This window comes from Aplysia californica, unplaced genomic scaffold (genome assembly GCF_000002075.1).
Source record: "Aplysia californica isolate F4 #8 unplaced genomic scaffold, AplCal3.0 scaffold00117, whole genome shotgun sequence".
Classification (NCBI taxonomy): Eukaryota; Metazoa; Mollusca; class Gastropoda; order Aplysiida; family Aplysiidae; genus Aplysia; species Aplysia californica.
The window spans coordinates 337,916-351,919 of NW_004797387.1; the positions used below are offsets into that span (position 1 = coordinate 337,916).

The 14,004-nt window shown below is 38.1% G+C and overlaps 2 protein-coding genes across 3 annotated transcripts in view; one reads left to right on the plus strand and one right to left on the minus strand.

The window, feature by feature from the left end:
* The window catches only part of LOC101851942 (putative inorganic phosphate cotransporter), a gene marked incomplete at its 5' end in the record, with an annotated part of 16,425 nt that extends 8,859 nt beyond the window's left edge, over window positions 1-7,566 (plus strand). The window contains 4 exon segments of the mRNA XM_005095918.3: window positions 1,448-1,594; window positions 3,325-3,457; window positions 5,322-5,563; window positions 6,305-7,566. Of these exon segments, the coding sequence (XP_005095975.2) occupies window positions 1,448-1,594; window positions 3,325-3,457; window positions 5,322-5,563; window positions 6,305-6,538 (756 nt within the window).
* Window positions 7,567-11,167: 3,601 nt separating this feature from the next.
* Window positions 11,168-14,004, minus strand: part of LOC101859236 — an 85,105-nt gene continuing 82,268 nt past the window's right edge. For both annotated transcript variants that reach the window (XM_013081134.2, XM_013081133.2), the window contains exon 33: window positions 11,168-13,346. In XM_013081134.2, the coding sequence (XP_012936588.1) occupies window positions 13,124-13,346 (223 nt within the window). In that variant the 3' untranslated portion in view covers window positions 11,168-13,123. The remainder of the gene's footprint in view (window positions 13,347-14,004) is intronic.

Below are 14,004 nucleotides of genomic sequence, written 5' to 3' on the forward strand. Positions count from 1 at the left end.
AGGGGGGGGGGGGGGGAGACAAAGACAGAAGAATGCATGAATGATTGTTATCAGAGAAAAAATGAACAAACAAAAGCAATTACCATTTTTTAAAACAAACTCAATATAGGTGAATCCAAACGTCAAAGTCTGCCTCCTAAATTATTTGAATTGTGTTCATGTGGGCATAGAACACCAAAGCTACATTAAGAAGAAAAATCAAGATTGAACTACGAGTTGCGCCTCAGCATTCTAAACATTATAATGTCCACTACGTCTTCATGCTTATCTTACTTTCCTGGAACAGAAGATCCTATTCTTCTCTGGGAGGAAAATAAAAACCCCCCAGTCATTTTATCGTGATTGTTAAGACAGGTATTGGCATTTCCTCCAACTCAACTTGAGCTCAGCACTATGTGTACGCTGGACGAATGTCCGTCTTTTTGTCTGTCCTTTTTGCTCCAATTTCCATCTTTTTTGTACATATGTAAAATTTTTGGATGTTTCAGTCCTAACTTTGAGAGTGTGTCATTTACTTTTGGTATTTCTGGATGAAATAATTTCAAACCTTTAAGTTTATAGGTCTTAGGAATTATACAAGAAATGATTTTATGACAATTATTGATTGTGGAGATTTTTTGACATTTTGCTTTATCTGTAGGTCTACTTTTGTCTTCTCAATTTGTTTTGTCTCGTAAACACCGGTCTACATCTAAATTGTGTTTTATCTGGTATCATCATCATCAATGCCTTTCACCCCTGGCAGGGTATAGGCCACATACAAGCTCCTTCCATTTATCTCTGTCCTGAGCCATCCTTCCAAGCTCGTTCCAAGTGAGCTTCATTTCTCTCATGTCCCTTTCCACGCATCTCCTCCATGTTTCCCGTGGCCTACCCCTGCCTCGTGCTTTTATCTGGTATACAAATCTCTAAATTTTTAGTATTTCAGATCACCCAGAAATGTGCCACTTTTGTCTTAGAAATCAATGCAAGCTGGTTACATGAAGTCATAGTCATCATATCTAAACACTTTGACTGATTGGATTTTTCTAGGAACAAAGAGCAGGAGCCAAGGTAGTAGGATTACAATATTGATTGGTCATGGAGAAACTGTTGTATGGAGAAATTTGAATATTTACAAAAATCAAATTTTGTATATATCTAAATTTTGACTTAGTATAATTCGAAATAGATCATTTTTAAGCTGTTCCTTGGACGCCAGTAGATTTTACTTTTTAGCTTGGTTCACCACTGTTTTCTCTGCTTGGATGCTAAAAAAAAAAAGCTGTATAATAATATTATCCTGGTCTTTTCCCATCACCCATCACTTCATGTCCTTTGAAATTATTTTTGGTCAGCCTCTGCCTATGTTGTCACTTTTAAAAGACAAATGAGAACAAGCCGGTCGAGACCTTATCTGCTTATTCTAGTATCCTCAAGAACTAGCATTAATGTGTGTCTTCCTCAGATCAAGATCCCGTGGTTCTCAATAGTCACCTCTCTGCCATTCCACGCCATCTTGTTCACCCACTGCTGCTGTAACTACGGCTTCTTTATGATGATGACACAGATGCCCACCTACATGAAGGAAGTCCTCAAGTTTGACATGAAATCTGTGAGTCATTGAACCCTCTTAGCACCATAAAAAGATCAGCAGGTTAGCAAAATGATGGCCAGCTGATGGCTTCCCAGAACCCAATTACTTCAGTGTTTTTGAGAGGTTCAGGGGATGTAGCAAAGAAATTGTTCTTCTTTTCATCTAAGCAAAGTATTTCAATAAAATTTCACATACAAAGACTTAAGACTTCAGCATCTGAATTTAGAGTGGAATGGTTTTTTTTCTAAGCCTGCACTAAAGGCGGGTCTGTCAGGAAGGCGGGTCTGTCAGGAAGGCGAGTGTGTCAGGAAGGCGAGTGTGTCAGGAAGGCGGGTCTGTCAGGAAGGCGAGTGTGTCAGGAAGGCGAGTGTGTCAGGAAGGCGAGTGTGTCAGGCTGGTAAAAGGCGGTATGGCGCCACGGGGGGAAAGCTGGAAAAAGCTTGTGTGGCAACATGACGGGAAGGCCGGTTCAGGACGTCATGGCTCAAAAAGGGTTAACTCGGAAGCCTTTGACCAGTATCTGTGGTGTTATAGTGGTTAAGCACTTTGCTTTCGCGTGCAGAAGACCTGAGTTTGATGAGGGAGAATTTTTATTGAATGTCTTGGTCTTTCTGCAAGGATATTGTATCCCTCTCATCCCAGGTTGGCCCTGCCATGACAGGCAGGGTTGAAGCCCACCTCCTAAATGATCTAAATTGTGTCTCTGTTGGTGTAAAAACACCTACATTTATAAACTTGAAAAAAAAACCTCTTTGAAACTAAAAGTTTAAAACGTTGGCATTTATTGTGTTTGGGTTTGAACTTGTCTTATTTCCTTTGCTTTGGTGCTACTTATTGTTATAAAAAGTAAAGAAGATGTTTTCTGCTTTGTGTCTTTGTGAGTGTATGTGGTTTTTGGATTTTTGTTGTTGTTTTGTTTATCTTGTCTTACCTCATCTTAAAAAAAAAAGCCTGTTGGAATACATTAACACGACAAGACTACTGCATGTGACATTTTTGCCTGGAACATTGAATTTTAAAACGTTCTTGTTTTGAGGCTTTTCTGCCACCTTTTGAGATTTTGTCCTAGTCTCTTCATTGTCTAACGTGGCTGTTATCAGGCTGACTTAAAATGTAAGCTTCATCTTTGACCCATCTAGGCAGAGAAAACCTCAAGAATGATGCCATTGGAGGCTCTGTTTTCCTCTGCCAATTTGTTGCTTTGTGGCAGAACGAATTTTGTTGACACATCAATGCGGAAGTTGACGCTCATGGCTTCCCGTGTGTAAAGTGCATATTTTCGTGAAATGCAGACTTGTCAAAACAAAAGCCTGTCAACATCTGTAGGAGAACATTACACCATTTTTCTTCCTGTAACTGATTTACATATTTACCTGTGTAAATGACTCTTTCTCTCTCTCTTTCTTTCTCTCTCTCTCTCTCTCTCTCTCTCTCTCTTTTTATCTTTCTATCTGTCAGTCTTATCTGTCTATATATCTATATCTATTTCTTTGTCTCTGTTTCTCTGTCTGTCTCTCTCTGTCTGTCTCTCTCTCTCTGTCTCTCTCTGTCTCTCTCTCTGTGTCTCTCTCTCTCTGTCTACCTGCCTGCCTGCCTGCCTGCCTGCCTGCCTGCCTGCCTGCCTGCCTGCCTGCCTGCCTACCTACCTGTCTGTCTGTCTGTCTGTCTGTCTGTTCCTTTCTTCCTCTCCCCCTCTCTCTTTCTACCTTTGTGATCAGAGTAACAAATCCTCTTGTTTCTCATTTCAGAATGGTGTGTACTCTATGCTACCGTACCTGTCGTTGCTAGTCTTCAGCACTACGGGAGGAGTGGTGGCTGACAAATTAATCTCGATGAAGATCTTGTCTTGTGTGTGGGCAAGAAAACTCACAACGAGTATAGGTGAGGCCTCGTTTGTTTGTTTGTTTGTTTGCTTCTTTGTTTGTTTACTTTTTAAGTTAAGTAGTAATGGTATGTTTTGATAAAACCTGGTATTATTGTTTTTAAAAGTTTTTATAAGAGTTTTACAGTACTTGCTACTCAAATAAGTCATTTAAGTACGGAAGATTAGACATCTATCATTCTTATCTCTCTTTTTTAAAATTTGTATGCAACTCTTTAGTAACACCTCAAATCTTCGGCTCGTACTAAAACTAAAACCAATCAGGACACAGAGCTGAAACAAAACTTAGGAACCCACTGTGATTCTAACCTCTAGCTTCTGTGTGGGCGATCAAGTTTGTGAAGTACTACACCAAAGTAATAATGTAGGTTCTTTTACGTCCCTGTAGACACTGAATAGATCTTTTAGGAAACCGGCTTCAGACCCTGTCTTTCAGGGCCAATCTGGATTGAGAGGAATACAATATCCCAGCAAAAAGACCGAGGTATACTTTAGAAATTCTCCCGTTTTGGGAATTGAACTCCGGTTTCTTGCATGTGACAGTGAAGTGCCACTACACCATGGATCCTGGTTACTCCAGTAACTTATAAGTCTAGGGAGACAAGAGAAAAATAAACAAGATGGCTTTTGTCACCATGGAGCCAGCGTGGACCCGAAAACACTGTGTTGTACTATTGAAGCATAGATTTAGAGTAGACAAGAGTCCACATAAGTCTTAGTGATAGTGTTTTACAAATAACACTTCAGTACTGCCATCATTTTTAAAAGTACATGTACAGCACATGCATTCTTTTACAATTTTACAGGAGATCCAAATACTGAATGTAGTTACCAGGAAAACAAACTCTTTGCAAACCTCCCAAGTCAATATTTTTAGGAGTGCAATTTTGATAATGACTTCCTTACTCTCTTTTAACCCTATCCGTACATCGTATTTTACTATCGTATCCATATGACGTGTGGGACTCTGTGCTACCACTTTCCAAAGAGGAAATTTACTCGTTTTCCCGATCCGTACGCTTTGCATAGCAGTCTGTCAAAATGATTTTTTGAGAAATACTGAAAGTTTCAAAGAGATCTTCGTACTAGAAGTATTCAAAAATATGAAGAATACAACCCCGGGGGTACAAAATTACCCCTTGGCGTACGGATAGAGTTAAGCAAATGTTTTCTTTGTAATAACATCAGGACTTGGGCTCTCCTGTAAAACTGTCAATAAAACTGCATATTAATATACTGTACTTTTAAAAACGATGGCAGAGTAGGCCAACTGCTTCGCCATGACCAGCTGGGAATAACCCATTGATAATCAATTTATTTAATTTCTGTTTCAAAGCATGATGGCTGCACTCTGCCTGCACAACTTTTTTTTTTAACACACTTAATTTGAAAACTGTGACATTTTGTGTAACGTGACATTTTGTGTAACAACGCAGTGGGATCAGGAGCTTGTTATTTTTTTAGCATATATGGATTGAGTCTTTATTGGTATCATCTTAAATAGCTTTTTCTTTAATCTTGCTATAAATGGAAAAAAATACCCAAACCTCTTGAATTGAAGATAAGATATTTACAATAGAAGGAGTTGGGCTGGTGTGCAAGTAAAATTAGGAAGAACATGCCTGCCAAAGTTCAACGGCTACCAAAGCGTGAGGGTCCTTGGAAAGTGCAAATTTACAAGTTTGGTACGTTGATTCAAAGTTTATCAGTAAAGTCCACACAGAAAGATGTCTTTAAATGAACATAAAAAGTTGTTGAGCCAAAAACATCAAATAGAATCTAAATAACGTGCTGATTTTCTAAAATTTCATTATTTTGTGGAGTGCCTGATTTCACCATGAATATATCGCACATTTGTTCCAGGAATGTTTGGCCCAGCGGTGTGCATGATTGTGCTGACGCGGTTTGACTGCACACAACAAGTGCTGGCTGTGGTTGTACTTTGTCTGTGCTTAGGCTTGTCAGGCACAATTTACTGCGGCTTCCTCGTGAACCATGGCGATATAGCCCCACAATATGCTGGCACGCTGTTCGGCATAACAAACTGTATCTCTGGTGGCATGGGCATTGTCTCTCCATATATTGTTGCCCTTGTCACAAAAAATGTAAGTTGCTCTTGGTTTTCAGTTAATATAATTGTCTTCTTGAATCCAGTTATAACTTATAATTTGATAGGAAGAGAAACCTTATTGACGTAATAATGATTATTATCATCATTTACTTATGGGGAAAAAGAAGACATTTTGATAGAAATTGCCCAACAGTCGGAAATATGTCTGTTTCTCTGATTTCATCATTTTGTCGAGAGCATGAATTTCCTGTGATGACATACATAATTTGGTCCTTGGAAAGTACAGATGGGGTGAAGAAATGGTCCAGAATGTAGAAAGTACAATTAAAATTATTCAGACCTCCTACAATGATTCCAGGCTGAAATTTTCCGCATGGTTGTGAAGTTCTTAAGGTTCTGTGCCCTCAGTGCCCAGTCTACTACATATAATGTGCTGTAGCGAAATGTGGCCATGATCTAATTGGACTGAAACTGATCATTACTGATCTATGATTAGCTATTACTTACTGTAAAGTGTCTAATAATCATTCCAATAAAGTGACATCATCTGTTTGGGTACAATTGTGAGAGTGAGTTGTACTTTGTCGTATGTGTGCATGAATGTAATGAATGCATTTCTGTGCTGATGTTAAAGCTTTTTAGGTTGATGTTCTGGTATATCCACCCAAAATTTCCCTCATGGATCAATATAAGTTAGTCTCCTCATCTTATTTCATCTGATCTGACCTGAGCTCACTTTATCTGGTCTGATCTGGTCTGATCTTTTTGTTGACAGAAAACACAAGAGGAATGGCAACTGGCGTTTATCATTGCAGCTGTCATCTACGCCTGTGGAGGGATTTTCTTCCTAGTATTTGGTCAAGCAAAGGTTCAGAAGTGGGCAACGTCCACTCAATTGGATGTGGTGGATTATGTACCAGAGCCAGAGTCGGAAAAAGTGTTGTTTGGCAATCCCTTAAGGAAAGGTGATGGAGAGCAGGAACTGATGCAGAGGCCGAGTGGAGTTTAATGTGAGGGTTTGTGGGTCAGGGAGGGATAATTTTTACTCAGAGGTTCTGTAACCATGTGGTTTGTTATGTGCGGAAGATCGGTCTTGTGTATATGGTCGACTACAGATGAGTTGATGTTGTCAGGGGAATGAAAAAAAGATTACTCATCTGAAGTTCAGCTTATTCATTGAAACCACAAAATGCAAGGGACACAACGAAACCTTTTTCCTTGCTCAGGAGTCTAATTTTAGTAGACTACTGTGATAGAAATGATGGCAACAGGAAAGGTTAATGAGCAATATTTATTCATGTCATTTAAAGAGTAAAAATTCTAACTGGGACTCTATACTGCAGAAAGTAAAAGTTACACTAAGTCACAATGGAGGGTACATTTTCAGCTGAGTATGTTATACCAAGGTTTCACTGTATTACTCACTGTCTTGTGGTGCACCATACCCTTTGGCTTTGAGGAGAGGGAAAGGAACAGGCGTGGTTATTGCATCGTGGCGTCAAATACATGTGAACACCCGCTCGTGTGCTCCCCTGTTTCATTGAGGTATTAATTATGTAGGCCTATTTTTAGGCTTTGATCAGCTCTACAATTATAATTATATTTTTACTTGTGTAAAAACTGCTGTGAAACATTTGACCTTACACATTAAAACAAAATCAATACAACCATTGCATGCTTGCAGTCAGGGGTAAAAAAAGCTCTTTACCGTTTACGTCAAGCATTTTTATAGTTGCGTTGAATTAAACTTAACCATTTGATTTTAACAAATGTAAAGAAGAAGAGGGGCTGGAACCTGAAAAAAAATCAACTTAACGGAAGATCAACTCAAGCGAGTTCAACACAAGCGGAGTTGACTATTGTTCAGGGAGAGAGGGAAAGGGGAACACAACAAGACAGACAGGTTAAGCGGTAGATGGACAGACCGAAAGATGGGTTGACAGAGAGACAGACAGAGAGACGGACAAATTTAAAAAAAACAACTAACCACAGGGAAGAAAAGAAAAAGTTTCAAAAGTGAAATTATAAAGCAGATGAGAAAGAGGAAAAGGAAGAGGTATAGGAGAAAAAGGGAGAGAGATAAAAAGAGAGTGAGAAAGAGAGAGAGGGAAATGAATGTGTGTAACGTATTAAGTGATTTTATTTTACTGAACATAAATGTGAACCTAAACTGTAACAATAACACATACAATCAAAAACTGAATTAATAATCACACACAGACACACACACACACACATACATACATATGCGTACTCTGTGACTGTTTTTGTCTTGATCATTGCATCTCCCCCACCTGAGCATTCCTCAATATTATGTTCACATGATGATTAGATATGTGTGCCCAACATCAGCAAAGCAGATTTATCAAAATATTTAAATCTATGCATATGTGCCTGCCGAAAATCAAGTCAGTTGTGTATTGTGTATTGTAAGTGAAAGCTTTCTGTTATTTGGCAGCAGGTAGAACTGCTGGACCTCAGGTACTGATTTCATCTCTTCAGCACCCTTGTCAAAAATTGTTGCACCTGCTCTAACGAGCACCTGTCCAAGACAATCACCTGTACAAATGACCACTTTCCACCTTGTGTTTTTTCTGTTCATATTGGCTTTGAGTGAGAGGACCCCCTGTCTTTGGTGACTACTTTCCTATGGACAATGAGTAGTCGTCTTGGAAATGTTCACAACTAAAAATGTGTCATAACGTGGAGGTATCAGGCGCTCAGCAGTTTTTGGGCTAATTCAGTTATGGTATCATTTTAATGCCTGTTCATTTTCCTTGCTTTTTTATGAAAAAAAAATACTCATCTATCGCCACTAGAAATCGTCAAGTTTGGTGATTTCCAAAGCTTGTCTGTCCTTAGTAACTACAAATCTACATTTTTTGTGCCTTTCATCAATATTTTTTAGTAAAACTCATGCAGGGATGTGTTTTTAAATTGATATAAAAAATGTTGAGCCAAAACTTTAAAAGTTTGGTAAAAATCGTCCCAGGGATAGAAAAATGTATGTTTCTTCGATGTCCCTGTTTTGATGAGCGCCTGATTCCACCACACTGTAACACAATTATCTGCTGGTTTCCACCAAAGGCTGATTGTGATAGCTGGTCAGTGATAATGTTGTTATTGTATTGAAGCTGCTCGTTATGTTTTTTAGATGCACCTTGACAATTAAAAGGTGTCTTGTCATTTGTAAACATTTGTTTCTTGGTCTTTGTTTGCTGATGCAGGAAAAAAAATATCACACTTTCTCAAAAGTGATCATCTTGTGCTGGGAAAAAGTAAGACAGACAAAGAGAAACAACAATGGCGTATTGAAGAAATAAAACCTATCAACACTAGTTCAAAACAAGCATTAAAATTTAGAGCAAACTAAAAATCTTTTACTTTAAAGCTGAATGCAGCGGATAAAAAGCTGAAAATTTAATGAAATACTTATATATATACATACATATATATATATATATATATATATATGTACATATATATATATATATATTTATGTACATATATATGTACATATATATATATATATATATATTTATGTACACACATATATATATATATATATATATATATATATAGAGAGAGAGAGAGAGAGAGAGAGAGAGAGAGAGAGAGAGAGAGAGAGAGAGAGAGAGAGAGAGAGAGAGAGAGAGAGAGAGAGAGAGAGAGAGAGAAACATTTATAGAAGTGTCTTTGAGATAAAAAGAAGATTCCCATTTACATAATATTATGTGTGTGTGTGTCAAGAAGTGAATCCTTTATATCATAAAGATGTCTCAGGAAATGTTACGACGCGACAGGTTGCCAGTGAAAAAAAAGGTTTAAAAAAAAATTATTGCAAAGGTCAAAGGACGATGAGAGATCTATGCGTGACTATGTGAAGAGGCTACATTGGGAAAGATAAATATATTTTTTAACCCCATTTTCATCACATTCAAGTGAAACAATCTCTGAGACACACGAACACATCAACTGGACTGAAGTTACCACATCAACAAATTAAAAACAGAAGATTGGATAAATTAGTCTTTATTCAAACACTGTATAAATTATGTACATTGATCATGAATATAACTTAAGACCAAAAAATGCACAACATTGGAATATAGTAAAACGAGAGTGCAAGCCCATCTGCTAATACAAATGTAAAAATTTTACGTTGGAGTATTAGCACAAATATGATTGATCATATAAAAATGTTCTTCTAAACTACATGAAAATTACAACAATAAATTGAAATTTCATCTGAAAACAAGATCTATCCAACCTAGTACGCCCTGATAGCTGATGACTAGTCCGTGGGAAAAAAAACGTATTAATATATACATGAAAATAAAACAACTAAAAAGGAAAATACATTCTGCGATAATTTCTTCCAAAAGCATTGGAAAAAACAATTAACTAATTACCGGTATTATAGTAGAACAGTCACGAGCAAGTCTGGAATTTAAGCATATTTTTATTTAAAATATTTCCACCGAATGTGCCTTAGTAATGGAATCAAAGCAAAAGTACATCTTCGGTGTTTAGCTGACTAAAGTAACTGATAAAAATAGAAACACTTTGCCCGACGCTGAATGGTTAAAATATGCAAGCCGCACAGCTCCACGATAGATCACTCTTTTTTCCACCAACTACAGGGAGGAGTAAAGTACTTTACTGGAAGGCAAGCAACACATGTCTCCTTTTGCCCTTACTTATTCATTTCCCTCTAGATTTTATTTCACTTCCGATTCCCAGCCATCCATTTTCTAGCATAGGTTCAGATTCAAAACATAGTACATCTGGCCAAGATGAAACTCACGTTCACAATTTGGATGAAAAGTTTCTGTTCCCTTCCAATTGATGGGAGTGCAATGTTTTCAAAAGGGTAATAGAAAAACTGACAAAAGAGAATGCAGACAGATGAGCTCAAATCCACATGGATAACACGGGTGTATAACTCTCACAGAGGGCAAGGGAACCATAGTCCAGTTAACAGGGGAACCCCAAACATATAGGACAAGAAAATAACAGAGATGTAACTTACAAGACACGACAGTCCCTTGTTTTGAGTAATGAGAAGCACAAACAAGCGATATAATGGTTACTTGGTGCAGGGAAATAACAAGACAGGTTCAAAAACAGAAATAACAGGGAAAGAAAAGACATAGGACATACCAGTGGCAGCCTCTGACTATCTGCAGTTCTTTGCAATTCCCCAGGAGAAAACAGAAGGAGAGAAAAATCATTTAAAAAAAAAAAAAAAAAGGACGACTAGACTTGCTCGACTAACCATTAAAAGAAATGTTCCTTAGAAAGGCAAGTCAAAAAATCTTACAAAGGTAATCATCACGTGTCCCGACGCATCAGGCGCTCGTCAATTTTGGGCATACGGAGTCATTGGTATCATCTTAAAGGTTGTTTATTTGCCTTGCTTTCAATGAAAAAAATATCCATTTATCTTGAATAGAAGTCGAGACATTTCCGATTGAAGGGGGTGGGGTCCCCTAGTTTCAGACGGTAAAATTAGCGAGAAAATGGCTGCCAAAGTTTGGCGACTTCTATAGATTAAAAGTCCCTGGAAACTGCAAATTCAAAAGAGCTGTGCCTTTAATCAACGTTTTTCCATAAAATCTACACATAAGTGTTTTTGAATGGACATTTAAAAAAAACAGGTGTTGAGCCGCAGAGCCAAAAAACAAATTTTTTTTAATGTCCAAACTGACCGAAAAATTCTGATTTCTCAGATTTCGTTATTTTGACAAGTGCCTGATTTCACCACGCCACACAATTGTTAACACTGTACCGGTCCAGCTATCACTTGTTGGGTAAAGAGAAGCTCATCGACACAGTAATGGTTATTTGGTGCAGACAAAAAGACAGACAGAAATAACAAAAGGAAGGAAAAGAAGTGGGACCTGGCAGTGGCACCACCTGTTATCACTTGTTAAGTGAAGAGAAGCACATCGACACAATAATAGTCATTCAGTGCAGGGAAAAAGTCAGACCGACAGAAATAAAATAATAGGGAAAGAAAAGTAGTAGGACCTACCACAATGACGCCTTTCAACTACCCACTCGTTATCACTTTTTACAGACACAAACACATATTGGAACATAGAGCTTGACTTTATGTATACATGACTCATTCAGGGGTCGCATTTCAGTGTGAGGAGTTCTATATATATCTCTACAAAAATGTACAACTTGCTAGTAACAGCTGAGAAAGTAATTACATAGCCAGGAGGTAAGCAGGCCACACAACATGACACTGAGTCCATTCAGGGCCCTTTTGAATACAGAACTAAACAACTTTACAGGCAAAACAAGAAGTGCTGTTTCTTTGGGAAGTGGAGGGGGGGTGTTTGATGTATACAGGCAAAAAAAACAAAACAAACCCAAACACTCCAAAAAAAATAAAATTAAACTGCACTCGCAACAAATAGTAATAGGCTAGACAGAGAAACAAAGATTTAATCAAGAGAAATGTACAGCTTTGAATGCGTCATTAGCACCACCAAAAAAACAGACATCCAGTGCATAGAAAAACATTTTCTGTGCTCTCATCAAGTGGCTGCCCTGCCATGTTCTGGTCAGAGCATGAACTTGAGAAACAAAACGAGAGATTTGTTCTATTTTCAATGAGGCTGATGAAAAGCAAATAAAAATCAGAAATCAAAATTTCATTCATTATGGACTATCATATTTACAGTTGAACCTGCTCTAGCCGCCATCCGTATAAGACTATCACCTGTACAAATGGCCACTTCTCATTCCCTCCTTGCTTTTTAAAACATTTTGACACTGTGTAAAACAACCACCTGTCTAAGATGCCCACTCTTCTCCTTCACAATGGGTAGCTGTCTTAGACAAGTTCGACAGTATGTGTGTGTGGGTGTGTACATATATACAGTAGATATAAATGAAAAAGAAAATTCAACATAATTGCAATATATTACAAACATTTGAGCAAACAAACAAATATAAAGTCCTTGACAAACCATATGCAAATATAGAGACGGGCAATTTCCAAAGTGAGACTAACTAATGTGGTGATCGTAATCTGAGACTTTGCGCTGATAATGTTCTTCATTGACAGTCAGACAATCTAAAATAATAGCCACACACGGAAATCCAGGCTCCTTGTTGAATTTAGCTACACTGGAAAAGTGTTGGGAGGGGGGGGGGGGGTGTTTGTTGAATTTATATAACACTAGTTTTAGAGTAAAGAAAGGCACATCACCATGACTATGGCCAGTCATTGAGGTCCTGGAAGAGCGACTCATTTTTATTCTCGGTTTCAGTCAAAGATCACAATGATTACCTTGTTAAAAAACTTTAGTTCAACTCTCACTCAGAAATGAATTGGACAGCAAGTTGGCAAAAGCCTCACAGACTCGGACAGTCCAATAAAATCACCATGAGCTGGCACAACTCTAGAAAATGAAAAATTCTCAACTTCCAAACAAGAAACAGAATATTCATCAGGATTCAGAAAATTTCAATTTTAATTTACAAATACCACATGACGTCATAATCCACCCCCTTTGTCCAAGTACAAATTCTAAATAAGCCACATATGAAACAAATCAAATAAAAAAATATATTGCTAAGAAGAGGTCCTCTTTGGTCCGTTCATCATGACAGGCAGGCCGTAGGTAACCAGGGGGTAGCCGTTCAGCCCGGACAGCTTGCAGACAGGACGGGCGGCAGTCAGCAGGGAGGACAGAGGGACGGCTTCTTTTTGAGACATCCAGTGAGAGACCATGGCGCAGGTCACTTTGTCAGCATCCTTGTCTGTCACAATCCACAAATTTCCAACCACAGCAGGACTACCAACAGAAACACAAATATGTTTTTAGGTGCTTGTCTTTACAAGTAACAAATTATGCCAAATGTACATGATGGAAAAACAAGAAGAAACTTCTGTCTTCGGTGATTTTTAAAAGACCAAAATATGTCCATAGACAGAAGAATTTCACCCAAATGTTCGAACAAAGAAAAAACCCAAAAAGGAAACCAGTAGGGAGGAATGGTAAAAATAAGGAACCCCCCAAAGAGTACACTTTCTCCAGAAGGACTGTTTTTGGTAAGAGTTTTATGGCACTCGCTACCTCATATATATTCTTATGTGTGAAATCATGTGCTCATCAACATACGACGTGATGAAATCGGAGAAATCGAGAATTCTGTTGCATTAAAAGGCAGCTCACAATTAACAAGGTGCCCCCTTTGTGTGATGGGGGAACCTCTAGTTTTGATGCATATGAGGTTAGCAGTGGAAGAGAAGATAGCAGAAGGGAGAAGAGGATGATGCACAAAAGAACGTGCCACACATAGATCCCAGAGGATTGAAGTCCGTCCATGTGCCACAGCTTCATCATTGAAGGGGTCTCACCTTTTGTAGATAGGACAGTGGGCCTATTTATATAAATCCCCAAATCGATGAAGGGCATTCAAGACGAATTTCCATCAAAATTCTTCTCATAA